This window comes from Dermochelys coriacea, chromosome 15 (assembly GCF_009764565.3).
Source record: "Dermochelys coriacea isolate rDerCor1 chromosome 15, rDerCor1.pri.v4, whole genome shotgun sequence".
Taxonomy (NCBI): Eukaryota; Metazoa; Chordata; order Testudines; family Dermochelyidae; genus Dermochelys; species Dermochelys coriacea.
This window is the reverse complement of record NC_050082.1, coordinates 32,979,040-32,998,769: the sequence shown is the minus strand read 5'-3', so window position 1 is coordinate 32,998,769 and position 19,730 is coordinate 32,979,040. Positions and strand designations below refer to the sequence as shown.

The 19,730-nt window shown below is 43.4% G+C and overlaps 1 protein-coding gene across 2 annotated transcripts in view; it reads right to left on the bottom strand.

The window, feature by feature from the left end:
- ZNRF3 (zinc and ring finger 3) overlaps positions 1-19,730 on the bottom strand; it is a 202,514-nt gene that overhangs the window by 44,078 nt on the left and 138,706 nt on the right. For both annotated transcript variants that reach the window (XM_038373040.2, XM_038373039.2), the window contains exon 2: positions 18,572-18,697. In XM_038373040.2, the coding sequence (XP_038228968.1) occupies positions 18,572-18,697 (126 nt within the window). The remainder of the gene's footprint in view (positions 1-18,571; positions 18,698-19,730) is intronic.

The window sequence follows — 19,730 nt, the reverse complement described above, 5'->3', positions numbered from 1 at the left end:
GGACCATCCTATAGGATAATAAGGGAAGTTCAGTCCATGGTCTCTACTGACTAAGAGAACATCTTAGTGCTAATTTTTCTTAATTTGTGAAATGAACACCTATCCCACTTGGAATTAGACTTCTGAACTATTCAAAACACAAAATTGTCACATGCTACAGATGCAGATATACTTAAGTATATCTGCGTAGCCATTGTGAAGACATTCAGAGATGAAGTTCAGAGGGGAGCAATAGCTTCTAGAAAGTCCTGTTTCTGGGAGTGGAAAGGGAGATTCAACCTCATAGGTTTTGAGTTGTATTAAACTCCTCTTCCGCCAACCCCTATGCCCCTGAAATTTCTTGCAAAATGCTCTTAACTTCTTTCTTCGCAACATCTCTAAAAATCTATTATTTCTTTTTCATCACTACTGTTAAAACTTGTCTGTTTCTTACTGTGAATACTGGAACCCCTCCCCCTCTAATCTCCCTGCCAATATAACCAAAACTCCACTGCACTTCTGATGATATCACTCCCGTCTTATTTTAGTGCATTGAATTCAGGCTCTTCATTCTCCTCTGCAAAGTCCTAAACAATCCCATTCCCTGCCTCCACATCTGCTCCCTGCTCTCTTCATCTTACTGCTCCTTTATCTCACTCTGCTTGCCAACTTTCCTTTGTTATAATTCCTGTGCTTCATGCAACCTCATCTTTTGCCCAACCACTTCTTGTCACCTCCAAATCCATTTTTCATGTAGCCTTCCAACATAGCGGTTTCAGTTATCACATATATTGATTTGGTCTGTAAGCTCTTTGTAGCATGAAATCCCCATCATGGACTTGTAAATGAGTCACAACATGTTCAATTATGGAGTTCTAAAATCTTACCCAAGTGGAAAACAGGCCAAGTCCTTAAGTCCTCTCAGTCCTAACTCAGCCAAAACTTCCAGTGATTTCAGTGGGAGTTCTGCCTGAGTAAAGACACCAGTAACAAGTGTCAGAAAATAACAGTGGTTTCTTTAGCTCCACATTCTTTGGGGGGGATTGTGGAGGACTCAGTCCTAAAAGGAACATTTATGCAGAGCTGATCCACTGTTAGCAAATCTGTGGAGAGGCCAAAGGGAAAAGAATAAGATGCGTCTTTATTTGCATGCTGCTGCTGCTCTTTCCATGTTATAAAAATGCACGGTGAAAGTCTGAGAATGTCATGTAATAGTGAAAGCCTAGTAACTCGACTTTTGACACTGGCTGTTATTCTGTAGTCTCTGCTGTTTTCCTCACACCTCTTATATCTGGTTGATATCTCTACACTGACAACATATACATCTACTTCTCCATAAGTAGGTGTCTCTGTCCAGCCCATGTCAGCCTCTTTCTGATATTTCTTTCTGTATGGCACTTAACATGGCTGAGATCAAATTCCTTATCTTACACTCTCTCCTCTTGATGCATTCCTGGATTGCCACCCCCAAATTAGCTCTCTCACCTGTCAATTGAACAGAGTCTTTCCCCTTCTCACATCCTTCCACTGCTCTTCCTTAAAGAGACTGCGGAAAAAGACAGGAAATAATCATGGAGCCAAAGAGGGTTAGAAGAAAAGACAAGAGAAAAGGTGTATCTCAAGTTAAAACCTTGTCCTCACCTTCACGGTACTTCACAATACTAGCTTAAGCTACATCTCAGACCTTGTTTTATGTTTCCCCACACATCCCCTGCACTCCACCCAATGATAATTATCTCCCATTCCTGTTTGTATGCATGCAGTGCCCATGAAGCAGTTGCCAAGTCACTTCCTTTCCCCATTCAAGTCCCTTGTAAATCTATTAAACAGGCTTGCAGTTGGAAGGTAGCATGATCTAGGGGATTGAGTAGGGAGCTGGGAAGCAGGGGTACATCGTTCATCATGCCTTTGCTGAGGAATCACTTGGTGGCTGTGGGCAATCATTTCCTTTCCTTTGCTTCCATTTATATCCATCCGATAATACCTGCTTACCCACAGGGACACGATGACTATTAGACATTAGCTAGTCAATGTACTTTGAACTAGTCAAGCACGACATAATCCTATTATGGAAACCTCACTCTTCCTAGACACAAATAGAATTTAAAAACAGAACAATCCTGTCTCTGGATCTCCCTGTGCATCTCCGTTAGCATCTCAGGAGGGAGAGCTCAGTGGTTTGAGCATTGGCCTGCTAAACCCAGAGTTGCGAGTTCAATCCTTGAGGGGGTCATTTAGGGATCAGGCAAAAATTGGCGATTGGTCCTGCTTTGAGCAGGGGGTTGGACTCCTGAGGTCCCTTCCAACCCTGATATTCAATGATAGTGATTGTCTTGTTTTTGGGCTTTGTATCGCATCAAGCTGCATACTATTGGCACTAAAGAAAAGAATACAGATGCCTGAGACAGTTGGACGTAAAATACAATGTGAAAATACCAGCACATTACCAGGATCCCTTCTGAGACATGAGTCTTAAAGAAGCTGCTCCTGTCATAGGACCCACGAGTGGACGATTTGTATCTAATGCCCTGCTGCTATTGATTCTACACATTAGAGCTCATCTCTCCTCCAGACACTTGCACTTTTCTTGAATCTTCACGCTCTTTACTGTTGAACTTTTTGTGTTTTTTTTTTGGTACCCTACATTTTTAGCAACTAGTCTTTACGTGGCAGCCCCTCTCAACTGTATGTTTTACAAATGATGTAACAGAACAAAGCTGTCTGTTCCCTTGGCTCCCACTAAGGCATTGCAGAGCCCCTGCTCTTCCTCAGTTATCTGTATATAGCCTTGGTTAAATGAAGCATTTGTCCCCATATATATATATATAATATTTTAAAAAGAATACAAAGTACATATGCTCTAGACTTGAGACTAGTTTATAATCCTCTAGTAACTCTGAGTTTAAGGGCTCCTTAAAGATACCAGACAAATCCATAACAAGTCCCATTGACTGGAAGTTGAAATTAGAAAAATTCAAACTGGAAGCAAGAAGCAATTTTGTTTTAAATCCATAAGGGTAATAAACTATTGGAGCATCTTACCAAGGAATGTGATGGATTCATCATCCCTTGGAGTCTTTAAATCAAGATTGGGTGTTTTTTTCTAAATTACATGTGCTAGTTTAGCTGTAAGCAACTGAGATTGAAAGTGTTCACTTACACAGTAGGGAAAAAAATTCCTTCCAATGGAAGAATTACTGGGTGAAGTTCTATGGGCACAGTGATTGCTCTTGCCTTTTAGATCTATGAACTAGCATTGGAAATGTATGCCAGGCCAGCCTAATCTCATTCGAAAGAGCTCTTCCATTTTGGGTTCAGAATGGTTTCCCTTCTTTTCACAGAAAGTGATAGGCTTTGAAAGGGCTTCTACAAGCTTTCAACATCTGAATTACTTCTCTCAAAGAGAATGTTAAATACTGTTTAAATACTAGGGACCTGAGTTGAGTTTTTTTAAAGCCTAAGGGATTTAAACTGGATCAGAAATATGAAACGCAACATAAAACTATTTTCAAATGCAAATGAATTTACTCCTGGGGAGAAGAGTGTCTAATATTCTGTATTTTCTTGCAGCAAGCTGGGTGGAGCCACAGATTTGTAGGAAGTCAGAGGCTCACACGGGAAAAGTGACTAGTAGGAGAGAAAACTTAATACTTAAAATTCTGTCTTCAAGTACTATACAAGTAGTAACCAGTATATGGTAATAGACTTGTAACTGTACAATGTCCCAGGACCCCTCCCTAAAAAGGGCCCTATTAGGTATGAGTCCTGCAAAATAGGGTCCCTTAACTGACAAATGAATTGGTAATAAAATCTGAGATGGGGAGGGGGTACTTATCAGACTGTCTTCTCTGAGGCATGTGCCCTATCTCAGGTGTACCAGAAGCTTCTACAAGCAGAACTGAGGGAGCATCAACATTTCAATTGAGTTTCCAGGACCTTGTTTCTTGAAAGGCATTTTGTAGATGGTAGTTTCTTAAAGTGCTTTATGGACTCTTCTGTTGATTAACTGGTGTGTTCAGTTCCTAGTGTCTACTTTAAAACAAGCTCCTTGGGGCAGAACTTTATCCTCTGTTTTCTGCACAGTGCCAAAGCTTATGCTCTAATAAATTTGTTAGTCTCTAAGGTGCCACAAGTACTCCTTTTCTTTTTGCGAAAGCACACTGTTGACACTCTAATATTAAATACACACTTGCACTTCTGGCCTAAAAATGTTATCCTTCCTAAATGCTTGGTTAAGAATTAGAACAACTCTGCCTACAAATACTTATGGGTACACCTTCCGTAGGTACCATTCAAAAACAAAGACTCTGAGTAAGACCAGAAGTTGACAAGAAAAGCAGCCAACCTCACAAAGTGAAAGAACTCAGGACAGTGTCACAACATTTTGGGACATAACTCCAACACAAGGACTGGACAAATGAAAGGTAAGCCAGATTTATAAATTATTGTTCAGTTTTATTTCCAGATTCTTAAATATTCCAATAAATCAGAACTAAAAACCTCTCCTGTTAGAACAGCCCACTCCATAAATTGAGCATAGGGCTGCACCTGTAGATCTGCAGTTTAAGTGTACATGGTAAGAATGTTTGAGTTAAAAAAAGCATTAGAAAGCCAAACAATTAGAAGCCATGGCTACACTTCTCAAACAAGATACTGACTCTCACTCAGACAGCAACCACAACCTCAACTCTGACCCACGGAAACTGCAATAAAATATCATTATGACATAACACAAGAGGTTCTTCTAGTCAGTCTTAATGTAGATATGCTTTGATTAAAGTTCAAGGGCAATAAATAAAGCAATAAATGGGTTCATGGAGGGAGGAGAGGGGAGGAGATGGTGGCAGTATGCTTTTTAAGGAATCCTAGCACTGGACTGAGGAAAGCCAGCCAGTTTAGAGGTGGGTGCATTCTCCCTCTTGCTGAGACTCATGGGAGTGAAGCTATGCTATTCCTCATCTCCTGAGAGCCACAGAAGGTAACTCCCTCTTCGGTGGACCTTAGGAAAGGCACAGAAAAATAAATCTCTTCCTGAGGATTTTGAGGCTTGTATGAGGGGGCAGGTTTGTTGGTTTAAAGCTGGTCTTCAGTATAGTCTCTTGCTAGCCATTCTGACTCTGGTCTTTCCCCGGGATCATAGGGAAAAAGGCATGGCACTAGTAATTCTAGGTTCCACCAGTTTAACTTCTTTAAAATCAAACAGCCAGTCAGCATTAGAAATTCACCAGTGAAAGAACACCACACAAAAGTTTGTATGCAGCACACAGGCAGGTACTCCCTGCCTGCAGCAATGCAGCATGTGCAGGCACTTTCATTGCAACTTCAGACAACTTTACTCTGGAAAACAGGGAAAGGAAAGGTTGTGCTGTTGCAGCATGTGGGGGAGAGGCCAGGCCGACGAAGGAGAACAAGTCTCATTGTGCTGCGTTGAGAAGGCAGGAATTCTAGAAGGGGAAAAGGTTCCCTTTGAAGCACATGGCACTAAGAGCTTCCCAGTGACCATGGCAACAGGCTCAGTGGGTTCCCAGCCTGAGAACCAAGGAGCAACTGCCATGATTCAAAAACAAAACAAAATAAAAAAACAGTCTGAAAGAAGAGGAGGGAGGAGGGGCAGGGGGAATGAAGCAGAATTAGCCTGACAGAAACTGAGCGGCTCCCTGGTAGGCAAATCCAGCCAATGATGCTTGTCGGGTTCATGGGGTTTCCTTTTCATTTTCAAAGCTTTCTTCTTCCTTCTTCATCCCCCTTCCAGCCCTATTCAGGAGCTCATCAGATCAGTAAAGCCCAGGCCTTTGCTTCGCCTGCATGCAGCGGTGCCTTAAACAGGGCTGCGCTGTGATCAAAGGAGATGCTAAATCAAGGCTGCCACACACATCCCTTGCCCAACCAGGACCCAGTTTTCACTGGTGTTCAAATGGGAGCTGTTTTTAGAAGGGGAGCAAAGAGGATGGCACTGTTGTGATTGTCCTTCCACTATATCATATAATGCTCATTCTTGCTGGACAGATTTCTTGTGATGCAAAGATCTCTCTAGAATTAAACATTTTTGTTCTTAAATACTGGGCCTATTTAGTGAGCGGACAGAGAAGTGGTGTAAAGCTACTGAAAATACAGACTAATATTCTGCCCTGAGTAGAATCCTTGTACCAAAACAGGCAAATTACTGTGTTATGGATGGACAACACTGCTATATTTCAGATTGTGACTTTTTCCCTTTACTTAAATTCACCCTCAGTTCTCTCCCTCTTGCTTTCTAACGTGAGAAAACGTAACTCTCCTCACCCACCTGACACACACTCATTCTGACACTTCCCTTGTTATTCTTAATGGCATCTTTCTACACAGTTCTTGATGTTCCTTGATCTTCCGAGTCATCTTCAAACTGGTCCACACAAAGCTGCATCAGTATAACTGAAGGTGTGATTTTAAACCAATTCAGCTAAACTGTGGCAGCCCTGCATATGGACACTTATATCTGTTTAAATCTAGTTTATACTGGTCCAATTTGCAGTCTGTAATTTACAGATGCAAGGTAAACAGATATAAACTGGGTTTAAACTAATATGTGCAACATTCTGTATGGATGTTAAGTTAATTGTTTTTTAAATCAATTTAAGTTAAACTTCTGTGCAAACAAACCCTTTTCTTTATTTCCACAGTACCAATTTTCTTCTTACCATCAAATTGCCAGATTAAATAATCCAACTCTTTATACACCACGTTCCACATAAAAAATGTAGTTCTCACAGTTAATGGAATGGCTTCCAATGGAATTAAGGATGACGGACAGATAGCAGATTCCAACCTGACTTCAGAGTTAGGAAATCCATGGAATCTGGAAAGGAGTAGAAACTCCAGCTGCAATTATGTTGCTGCCTTCGTCAGAAGGCAAAGACAAAGCAGAATCTCTCCCAGTGGCGTATGGCTCATTATGGAATTAAAGTTCAACAGCCCTAAATCTGGGTTTTTACACAAACTAGCCCATATATTGTGCAAAAATGTGTTTTGAAAGAGGAACTATTTGCATATGCAAGTAAAAAAATTTCAGTAGAAAGATCTTAACTTTCATATCTTTGTTGAGGTTTCAAAATATTTACTTGACTTAACTCAAATTATTTCCATTATACCTGGGTCTACTAGAAAAACAGGCAGGTTTGCTATTTTCCTCCATTCTATGGAAACATCCCAGATAAAGAAGAAAAGGAGTACTTGTGGCACCTTAGAGACTAACAAATTTATTAGAGTAGCTCACGAAAGCTTATGCTCTAATAAATTTGTTAGTCTCTAAGGTGCCACAAGTACTCTTTTTCTTTTTGCGAATACAGACTAATACGGCTGCTACTCTGAAACCTGTCAGATAAAGAAGATGATCACAAAGGAAAGTTTATAATCTCAGTAATGGACACACTAGTGGAGTCATCCAGGCTGTCCGAATGGACTATATCTCAAGTATCTAAGTCACATGTTAAAACCATTAGACGACACTTTTTAGGGGGAAAGGTGAAGGACAAATATGACAGATGTTCAGGCTTCTCTAATGGAGATGGCAATAGCAGAGAAAGTGAAAAATAACTAAGGCCTGGTCTACAGAGTTAGATTGAATTTAGCCGCATTAGGTCGATTTAAAAATGAATGCGTCCCCACAACCAATCCCATTCCATCAACTTAAAGGGCTCTTAAAATCGACTTCTGAACTCCTCCCCAGCGAGGGGAGTAGTGCTAAAATTGACCTTGCTGGGTCGAATTTGGGGTAGTGCGGACACAAATAGACGGTATTGGCCTCTGGGAGCTATCCCAGAGTGCTCCAATGTGACCGCTCTAGACAGCGCTCTGAACTCAGATGCACTAGCCAGGTACACAGGAAAAGCCCCGGGAACTTTTGAATTTCATTTCCTGTTTGGTCAGCGTGGCGAACTCAGCAGCACAGGTGACCATGCAGTCCCCCCAGAATCGCAAACGAACTCCAGCGTAGACTGAAAGGGAGACATTGGATCTGATTGCTGTATGGGGAGAAGCATCTGTGCAGGCAGAACTCCAACCAAAAAGAAGAAATGCAAATATATTTACCAAAATCTCACAAGGCATGTTGGAGAGGGGCTACAACAGGGACACACAGCAGTGCCTCATGAAAGTTAAGGCGATGAGGCAAGCCTATCAAAAAGACAAAGGAGGCAAACAGTCGCTTTGGGTCAGAGCCCCATACGTGCTGCTTCTATGATCAGCTGCATGCCATTCTAGGAGGGGACCCTACTGCTACCCCACCACTGTCCGTGGACACCTGCAATGGGGGAGTCTCACGAAACAGGGAGGAGGATTTTGTGGATGAGGAGAAGAATGCGCAGCAGGCAAGCGGTGAATCCGTTCTCCCCAGCAGCAAGGACCTGCTCATCACCCTGGAGCCAATACCCTCCGAAGGCGGGATCCCCAACCCTGAAGCTGGAGAAGGCACCCCCAGATGCAAATGTTTCTAGGCTCCCCCCATCACCTCCATCCCTGAGGTTATTGCAGATTAGAAGGCGAAAAAAAACGCACTCACGATGGCATGTTTTCCGAGCTCATGCAGTCCTCCCGCACTGATAGGGCATAGCTAAATGCATGAAGGCATTCAGTGTTAGAGGCTAGGAAAGCATTAAGTGAGCGCGAAGAGCAGAGGCAGGAGGCAATGCTAAGGTTAATGGGGGAGCAACCAGACATGATGAAGCATCTGGTGCCGCTGCAGGAAAGCCAGCAAGAACACAGACCCCTGCTGCATCCATTGTACAACCACCTGACCTCCTCCCCAAGTTCCATATCCTCCTCACCCAGATGCCCAAGAATGTGGTGGGGGAGGCTCCAGGCAACCAGCCACTGCACTCCAGAGAATGGCCCATGCAACAGAAGGCTGTCATTCAGTTTGATTTGTAGTGTGGCTACAATAAGCAATGTGGCCTTATCCTTCCCTCCTCCGCCACCCCACCTGGGCTACCTTGTCAGTTATTTCCCCCCCCTTTTTTTTTAAATTAAGAAAGAAAGAATGCATGGTTACTTTATTTCGAAGGGGGGGAGGGTGGTTGGCTTACAGGGAACTAAAATCAACAAAGGGGGCGGGTCTGCATCAAGGAGAAATACACACAACTGTCACACGGAAGCCTGGCCAGTCATCAAAGCCTCTCTAATGCACAGTGTGCCTTGCTGTGCTCTTCTAATTGCTCTGGTATCTGGTTGCTCAAAATCGGACACCAGGTGATTTGCTTCAACCTCCCACCCCGCCATAAATGTCTCCCCCTTACTCTCACAGATATTATGGAGCACACAGCAATAACAATGGGAATGTTAGTTGCGCTGAGGTCTGACCTAGTCAGCAAACAGCGCCAGCGAGCTTTTAAACATCCAAAGGCACATTCTACCACCATTCTGCACTTGCTCAGCCTATAGTAGAACTGCTCCTTACTACTGTCCAGGCTGCCTGTGTAGGGCTTCATGAGCCATGGGAGCAAGGGGTAGGCTGAGTCCCCAAGGATAACTATTGGCATTTCAACATCCCCAATGGTAATTTTCTGGTCTGTGCAGTAAGTCCCTTCTTGCAGCTGCTTGAACAGCCCGGAGTTCCTAAAGATGTGCGTGTCATGCACCTTTCCCGGCCATCCCACGCTGATGTCGATGAAACGTCCCTTGTGATCCACCAGTGCTTGCAATACAACTGAAAAGTACCCCTTGCTGTTTACATACTGGCTGCCAAGATGGTCTGGTCCCAAGATAGGGATATGGGTTCTGTCTATCGCCCCACTACAGTTAGGCAAACCAATTGCAGCAAAGCCATCTACTATGACCTGCATATTTCTCAGAGTCACTACTCTTGATACAGAACGTCAATGACTGCATTGTTTCAGAGTAGCAGCTGTGTTAGTCTGTATTCATAAAAAGAAAAGAATACTTGTGGCACCTTAGAGACTAACAAATTTATTTGAGCATAAGCTTTCATGAGCTACAGCTCAAATAAATTTGTTAATGATTGCATTGGCTACTTAGATCACGGCAGCCCCCACAGTAGATTTGCCCACTCCAAACTGATTCCTGACTGACTGGTAGCAGTCAGCTGTTGCAAGCTTCCACAGGGCTATTGCTACTCACTTCTCAACTGTCAGGGCAGCTCTCATCTTGGTATTCCTGCGCTTCAGGGTGGGGGAAAGCAACTCAGAGTTCCAGGAAAGTGGCCTTACACATGCAAAAGTTTCGCAGCCACTGTGAATCGTCCCAGACCTGCAACACTATAAGGTCCCACAAGTTTGTGCTTGTTTGCTGGGCCGAGAATCAGAGTTCTACTGTATCAACCAGCCCCACTGCCACCATGATGTCCCAATTGCCACAGCCTGTGCTTTCAGGAATGTCTGTGTCCATGTCCTCATCAAAATCATCCTCGTGTTGGCATCTCTTAGCCTGGTTCTTCATATACTCCAGGATAATGCGAGAGGTGTTTACAATGCTCACAACAGCAGCGGTGAGCTGAGCAGGCTCCATGCTTGCCGTGATATGGTGTCTGCAGGAGATCAGAGTTGCAGTGGAAGCGGTGGATGACGACAACATGGGAGAAATTTGCTCGAGACTCAGCTCATTTACAAGAGCAGGAGAGCAGAGTCACAGTGGAATCAGTGGATGATAACAGTTAGCAGTCGTATCGCACCGTCTGCTGACAGCGGCACCCAGGACACAACAGCAGCGGTGACTGTGAGCTGAGCTGAGCGGGCTCCATGCTTGCCCTGGTATGGCATCTGCATGGAAAAAAGGTGCAAAACGATTGTCTGCCGTTGCTTTCACAGAGGGAGTGGCGACTGACAACATGTACCCCAAATCACCCGCGACAATGTTTTTTGCCCCATCAGGCATTGGGAGCTTAGCCCAGAATTCCAATGGGCAGCAGAGACTGCGGGAATTGTGGGATAGCTACCCACAGAGCACCGCTCTGTAAGTCAATGCTAGCCATAGTAGTGAGGACGCACTCCGCCGACTTAATGCGCTTAGTGTGGACATATGCAATTGACTGTATAAAATCAATTTCTAAAAATCGACTTCTATAATATAGACCTAATTTCGTAGTGTAGACATACCCTTAGCCTTTTTTCTTTAAAGAAACTTTTGGCAACACCAACATGTATTTCACTTGAAATCCTTGTGTTACTATGAACTCCACCACCCAACAGGGCTTTCCCTTCTCCCACAAAGGCTGCAACAATCTTCTAGGAATCTTTCTACATTAGGCATTTTCTTAAAAAGGGACACAACAGAGATAATACAAAGTTTATTACCATTGTTTACAACTAGACCTTGCAGATGCATTTTTGTTTGAGGGCAGCACTTCTTGTACTGAATTTACACCCTATCAATTTTTTCTATCCTTGTTTGCCTGGAATCCTGGTGTCTAAATTGCTAGGAGGACTCTTACCAATAGCAGCTAGAAGTCAAATGTAGCCAGTCTACCCTGTCACCTCCTGCTACGTTATATTAATTTTTCTTGACAGATACTGTAGTCACACTGGTTTCTACAGTTAGGTTGATTAGATGCTTAAAAACACATTATTCCCACAGATTGGCTTTTGAGGATCGCAGTGTGTGTGTTCACATCTGTCTGTCCACATCTGTCCATGTGTTCAGTGCTAATGAAAATTACTGGTTTGAAAGCCCTGGAGACTAGAATTCTCTGTTTATACACAGAACCAGAACAGCCAAGGCAGTGATAATGCAAGGTTCCACCATGCACCATCTGCCAACATGCCTCAACCCTGATATGGCGGGATTAGCAATAAGGGTGAAAAAAATAGTTTCCATGCCTCTTTAAGGCTACAACAGCAGGAAGCAATTAATGACAATTATGGTGGTAGTTCTGTGGTGGGTTCACCTTTCTACTGGGAACTGGACTGAGCCCACAGTCGTTCCATAAAGGCCAAAGAGCTATCAGATGGTAATTGTCTGTCACAACCAACCTGCTCAGGATTCACAGTAGTCGCTGGTGACATGCAGGTGAAATGCTGTCTGCCAGTCCCAATCCTGGCCACTAGCTAGTTATGCAAAGGTTGCCAGCTACGTTGCATCTGAGTTTCCCACTCATGACCCGAGCCCTACAATTGCTCAAAGATTATTCTTTTGTGTAGCTGATGGCAAAAACTCACATTAATCTTTTGATCTTCTTACAGAATGTTCCACAGACCTCTCTTCTTAAGCTACTGCTTTTTTCCTCTATATCTGCAGACACTTGATGCTTTAATTGTCAGGGGTCTAATTACTTTCTGCATGCAGAAGATGTAGAGACAGGTTCTTTTTCGTTTATCCTGAGGATGTCTCTCTCCTAATTTCATGTTCTCTGGCTGAGATCATTAGGTAGGTATTCAAGAATTTTTTTTAGCATTTAACATAAGTGAAAAACCAGAAGTTTATGATTTTAGGCCCCATCACCTCTTCCTATATACAAGTATTAGAGAGACAAGGCAGGTATGGGAATATCTTTTATTGGTGACAGAGACAAGCTTTTGAGCCACACAGGGCTATTCTTCAGGTCTGGACACTATGGTCTGTGCGGCTCAAGAGCTTTTGTCTCTCACCTTGTTGGTCTTCTTGCCTCATTCCTTTTTGGCTTACATTCTGTCCAAATTCCATGGATCATTTGATTTTTCATTGTTCCTTTTTTCATCTCCTGCCCCTTTATTCAGACATCAGCAAAGGCATACTTGTAAAGTTGCAAAATTATCTTTTTGACACTTACAGCTGTTCTTACTGTTCCATGCTCATGCTTACAGAACCTAAGCCATTTATTCTTCCCAGGAAACTGATCGCTATGACCTAGTTTTGTTTAAAATCTAAACTTTGTTTCTTTTAGTTTGCTGTATTCTGGTTTGTACTATCTTTTATCCCCTTTACAGAACTTTAGAATTCATGAAATGTGCTATACAAATTATTAGACAGCACAAGCCTTGTTCCAAATCCTTGCAATGCAGAACCCCCAACTGTGTTTGCAACAAGACACTCAGGCTTGTGTCTGCCCTTTTCACACTTCTAACCTTTGAATCTATACTGGAAATTGTATTATGAGAATTGTGTCTAAGATGAGGAGTAAAGAGACTAAATCTGCCAGCACTTAATAAAAAAAAGCAGGAGTCCTTTAAATCCTGGTTTATGGGAGACCCACTGCATTTCAGATACTAATGTGCTCTGGAAATGTCTTTGTGACTCCATAGCCAAAAAACAAAGCCTTTGAACACTTCTTCCTTGGTGTTTCAGGATCCAGCGAAAACCACACTTGGACAGCAGGGCAATGAGACAATTACCTTTAGTGGATGCCATCTGCAAGATGTTTGGTGGAAGGTGTGACATCAATTGTGATAAATGAGGAGGGGGAGGATCCTCAAATGGCTTAATAAAATACAGTGAAAAAGTTGCTTTGGCACAGCTGAACTCAAAGGTATCTGAAGCTTGGAAAAAGAAAAGGAGTATTTGTGGCACCTTAGAGACTAACAAATTTATTTGAGCATAAGCTTTCATGAGCTACAGCTCACTTCATCGGATGCATCTGGTGGAAAATACAGAGGGGAGATTGATATACACACACAGAGAACATGAAACAATGGGTTTTATCATACACACTGTAAGGAGAGTGATCACTTAAGATAAGCCATCACCAGCAGCGGGGGGGGGGGGGGGGGGGGGGGGGGGGGGGGAGAGAAGGAGGAAAACCTTTCATGGTGACAAGCAAGGTAGGCTATTTCCAGCAGTTAACAAGAATATCTGAGGAACAGTGGGGGGCGGGGTGGGGGGGAGAAATAACATGGGGAAATAGTTTTACTTTGTGTAATGACTCATCCACTCCCAGTCTCTATTCAAGCCTGAAGTTAATTGTATCCAGTTTGCAAATTAATTCCAATTCAGCAGTCTCTTGTTGGAGTCTGTTTTTGAAGCTTTTTTGTTGAAGTATAGCCACTCTTAGGTCTGTGATCGAGTGACCAGAGAGATTGAAGTGTTCTCCAACTAGTTTTTGAATGTTATAATTCTTGACATCTGATTTGTGTCCATTTATTCTTTTATGTAGAGACTGTCCAGTTTGACCAATGTACATGGCTGAGGGGCATTGCTGGCACATTCAGGCATATTCAGGCCCCCACACTTTCTCTCACTCCTTGAAAGATGGGTGGCTTTAATTGTTTTAGTGTGGGAGATAGCCCTAGTAGTCAGGGGAAAGGCCATGATAACAGATTGGAGCAATGCTCCTGACAGTATTTCTGTCACAGGAATGTTAAGCATGCTCCATCACTGCATCTGCCCAATTCCAGGATCAGCCTTCAGCATAATGAGAAATAATTCACCACAAATCATAAAAACGGAATGGGCTATAAGTGTCAGAGATGTAGAATGGAGAAATAACTGACTCTGCAAACCAATATCATTCTATAATTTAATTACATACATAAATGCACACTGAAAGAGCATTAAGGTTGCAAAGTCAAGGACTCAAAAGTTAGAAAATGCCAGAATTAAGATGTTTCCATTAACATCTTAATTCAGCCTCCTTGTGTGTATGCATGATGATATCTTCAGTTATATGCTTCTGCCCTCCCGCAAAAGAGGACTCCTGCTTCATTCAGTGCACAGTCTGGATGGTCTTGATTCATTCAAATTTTTGTAATCCTTATTCGTTATGTGGCTTCAGGCCTTATTTAGTACACACAAGTCAAACCCTGAACTGAATACAGAATTATTAATATCCTCACAGCCTTTTCTATAATGCCCATCACCACAGTGTCGCCACAAACAATGAATTTATCTGCACAACATTCCTGTAAGGTAAAGTGATATTATTCCCAATTTGCAGACAATGAATTTATCTGCACAACATTCCTGTAAGGTAAAGTGATATTATTCCCAATTTGCAGACAAGGAATGGAGGCATAGAGATTAAAGCCAAAATTGCCTAAAATGTCCATTATTTGGGTTCCCAAATTTAGATGCCTAGGGGGCCAGATTTTTTAGTTGATTCTTCCTTTTTAGAGCATGTGTATTGTACTTTATATAGTCAAAGCACAATTGTTGTTCTGAGCACTCAGAACTTCCAAAAAAATCAGACCTCAGCTATCTTGAGTCAGACATCCAGAAATTGAGGCCAGCTGTGAAAAGTTTGGTTTAAATAACTTGCTACACAACACATAGAAACTCTGTGGCACTGACAGGGATAGAATTCAGTGTTCTAGGGTGGCATCAAATTAACTCAGCCGGAAGATCATCTTTTCCCTCTTTCTACAATACCATCTCCTTCCCGATACACTTTTCGATACTTCAGCAAATGGAGCGGGGGGGTCTAACACCTATAGCCTCATTTACTACTCAACCCAGATTCATTTCCAGAGCACCATCTATCCCAGGGGTGGGCAAACTACGGCCCACGGATTGCCCCCCCTCCCCCGCGCCAGGAGACGCAGGGATGTGGTGCCGGCCACTTCCAGGAGCGGCGCGGGGCCAGGGCAGGCAGGGAGCCCGCCTTAGCCCCGTGGTGCGCCGCTGCCATCCTGGAGCCGCTCCAAGTAAGCAGTGCAGGGCCAGAGCCCACACCCTGAACCCCTCCTGCGCCACAACCCCCTGCCCTGAGTCCCCTGCCACACCCCTCCTGCGCCTCAACCCCCTGCCCGGAGCCCTCTCCTGCACCCGCACTGCTCCTGTAGCCCAACCCTTTGCCCTAAGCCCTCTCCTGCACACCGCACCACCTCCCACACCCGCACTCCCACCTCCCACCCCAGTCCTACATTCATGGCCCTGCATGCAATTTCCCCACCTAGATGTGGCCTTCGGGCCAAAAAGTTTGCCCACCCCTGATCTATCCTATAAACTGAGTGAGGAGGGGTGCTGTGGCAAAAATTGTTTTTAATCATATGATCACATACAATCACAATTTATATACACAAGAAGCTGAATTAAGATTGCATAGGCAACCTTAATATTGGCATTTTTAAAAGTTTGAGTGCTTGACTTTTCAACCTTAATATAGTTTAATTGTATATAACTTCCTAAATTTTTATAAGAATCAAACAAAAATAAAAATTCCATTACATGGAGCAATACAGACCTCCACATAGGTCATCAGCAGGGTAGGAACCCTTTAATCCATAGCACGGACTTCTACCACTTGAGCCAATGATGACTGGTGGCAGTAGAAGGCTGTTATCCTGTATGAGGCCCTGGCACCAGAGGGGGATGAGATTCATACTCTGACAGAAATTTTCACAGCTCTTTGCTAGACAGCAGAGGAATGTTAGGGGCTCTGTTATCCTGGTTTTAGTTGCAAGTTCTGGAGAAGAGTGTTCTCTAGGGGTTACAGCCCTCACAGTCTGTCCCCAACAAAACCTACTCCTCAACACTCGGCATTTGAGTCAGGATGCTTTCCCTTTCTCCTCCCTGCTGCTTGGGCACCTGCAGAGGGAGCACTGAGAGCACAAAAAAGTTAGTCTTTCTGCTCTTTCTTCTGGTGCCTTCCACCACATGATCCCAGCACTGCCAGGCAGAACCAATGCAAGAAAGTCCTGCTCAGCTAGTACAACTGAACTGGAGGCATGCTCAGTGCAGACAACGTTCAGAGAACTTTGCTCCCAACCTCTAGCAAATCTCTACAGATCATGGAGAAATGGTAATTTTCAGAAGCATATAACAGCTAAATTTGGTTGTATTTTCACAGGGATGACCAAGGCATCTCTCTGACACCATGTCACCCTCCACACATCACATTTCAAGTCCTTGATCCAATGCATGGAAGCACTAGAAGTTCTCAATGAAAAATGAAAAACTTTTTTAAAAATGGGCTAAGCTCATTTCCCCTAACCTTGTTCTTGGAAATGCTAAACAGTTTTTGCTGAAGCTTTTAAAAAACATTTAGTCTCAACACAGCCAGGGCTGTAAAACAAGGTCTTATAATGAAAAGCATTAAGCAACCTCAACTAGGTGTTAGTTCCAACTACATCTATAATGTCATCTCTTGTTTAAACATTAGTCTTTCAAAAACACTAATCCTAGAATATAAATGGTCAAGCAGGACTTTGGCTGGAAGATCAAGAGAGCTGGACACTGAACCAGGATAGAAGAACTAAGGACACAGTTTGGAGTCTTCTAGTCTAAAGTTACCGTCAGAGTAATTCTAGAGCCCCAGCTGCTGCTCAGAGCCTTGTCCAGTGGCAACGTGAAGTTAACATGACTGGTAAGTTTTATGGCTCCTGTTCAGAATCCTGTGGTCTGTAGTGAAACTCCCAAGAATCAAGTCAGTTCTATAGTACTGCTGCTGCTGGACTGCTATAGCCCTGAGCTATAGCTGAGTCACTGGAGCTATCCTCTGGAGAAGAGAATTCATAAAAAGGGTAGGGTATAATAGCTCAGACACCTTCAAGGCAACAGAGAGACTAAGGATGGACAGAATAGCAAAAGACTCTCCTGCTCTTCTAGTAGCCAGGAGGGTGTAGAAGAAGCAAAGAAACTCCCTACTCTGGTGAAAGTCAGAAAGATATCCTCCCACCACAACCCAAATAACCGGAGGCCCTGGTATTGCTGGGGTGGGGTTAGGGGCAGGAAGGAGGAGAGAGGTGCGGCAGGAAGGGTTCTCCCATTTTCCATCTGCCAGAGAAGGCTGGGAAAGGAGCCAGTAGCCAAAGACTGGTACAAGAGACTGAGTCCCTGAACAGGGCCCAGGGACATACACCTCCCAGTACCCTACCCATTGCCCAGCAGTAGAGTGCGGGGCTTTTCACCAGGACATTGCCTCAGGTCTTTTCTGATCCCTCACTCCTCCCTACATCTTTCAAATTAACCCCCAGCTAGTACATATCTGCTAAATTTTTCATGTCTTATGTCATCACAAAACTCCCAGAAAAGAGCTCAATATATTTAGTTTATCAAAGAGAAGGATAAGTGGTGACTTGATTACAGTGTCTATAAAATCCTACATGGGGAAGAAATATTTAATAACAAGCTCTTCAGTCTAGCAGAGAAAGCTCTAACATGATCCAAAGGCTGGAAGTTGAAGCTAGACAAATTCAGACTGGAAATAAGGTGCACATTTTTGACAGTGAGAGTAATTAACCACTGGAACAATTTACCAAGGGTCATGGTGGATTCTCCAAAACTGACAATTTTTGAAATAAGATTGGATATTTTTCTAAAAAATCTGCTCCAGGAATTATTTTGGGAAAGTTCTGACCTATGTTATACAGCAGGTCAGACTAAGTGATCACAATAGTCCCTTCTGGCCTTAGAGTCCATGAAACTCCCCATTCTGTCCCGTTGTATGCACCCCCTGCATAACTGCACAGACCACCACCAGCAGAGCACAATACTTTGCTGAAACTCCTCCTTGAGCTAAATGGCCTATTTTGCCCAAGTCTTTCCTCTGCCCCAGCCATTTTCCATGTCTGAGATGCCCTTTTTCAAGCCTGACACTAGTGGCATATCCCATGGGAAACCTTAGAAAGGATTTGTTTGGGAAAAAAACGTTTCCTCCAGTTTTTCTCATTTGTCACAAGAAGGGACTATCCCCTTCTAGAAATAGAGTTGCAAGCTGCATTTATACCAAGTACTGGTGGTCATTTTTTCCCCTTACCTTGCCCAGGACAGTGAGGCACGGTTTAGGCTCCAACTCAGGCTGTTCCAGTTTCACCACTCCTACCCAACCATATTCATACAAGTCCTCTTCATCATTGCTATTACACAGTCCCAGTGGATGCATCTGAAACAGAACAAGGGGAGATGAGGAGAAATTGATAAAGGCGTTAACCAAAACATTAACACGAAAACAAGACAGTGTTCATTATGATGGAAGTAACAAAATATTCTACTGGTGGCCTTAATACAGAGCACAGTATGTTTATCAGTCAAATACACACTAAACAGAGAAACATCTGCTTGCTGTTCAGACAGGGACATGTCAGAAAGTGAGAGAAGTTCCATAATTCATTGATGTCCCATCACTTCAAATTGCTGATGCAAGTCCTGTTATAAATAAAGGGACCAGTCTCTTCCTTTAAAGATAGACGGTAAAGGTGACTAAAGCATCTTTTAAAGGTGCCTAGAACAGATACCACCAACTAGACTGAAGGGAGGAGGCAGCCAATCACTTGAGTGTTTTAGTACACTAGTGGAAAATCCTCTCCATTTGGATGCAGTGGCCTCTGCATAACTATATCAGAGAACGCAAGAGCATGGTTTCGTGGGGGGCAACATCATAACCTGGTGCTGAGCTCTGACTACGACTCTTAATATTTGCAGTGCAGTAACCCCCAGAGATCTGCATCAGAATCAGGAACCCATTGTGTGATGTGCTAGAGGTTCCCATCTGGATTCCTCTGCAGCCTGGGGAAGTCACCCAACCACTCTGGCTCACTTTCTACCTCTGCAAAAGAGAAAAATACTCCTCTTCCTACGTGGCACGGCGGTTGGTGGTGGAGTTAATACTTATGAAGCACTTTGGAAAATGAAAATGCTGTTTTAGTGCTAAATATCTTTATTGTAGTCCTTACACTTCTGATCTCAGTTGTGATTGGCCAGTAACAGATGGATTGGAAACCAGTGGTGCAAGACAGTTAGGAAGCCAAAAGCAGCAAAGCACTCCAAATGAAGATTGATAGTGTCAGACAAATCAGTAATTACTTTGATCTTAAAATGTTATTCCAGTCTAGCATTTTCCTCAAACTGGGAGCAGCCCAGCACAGTTCTCTCCTTGAGTAAGGGCAGTGAATGAATATACCCAGGGGGCACTGCAA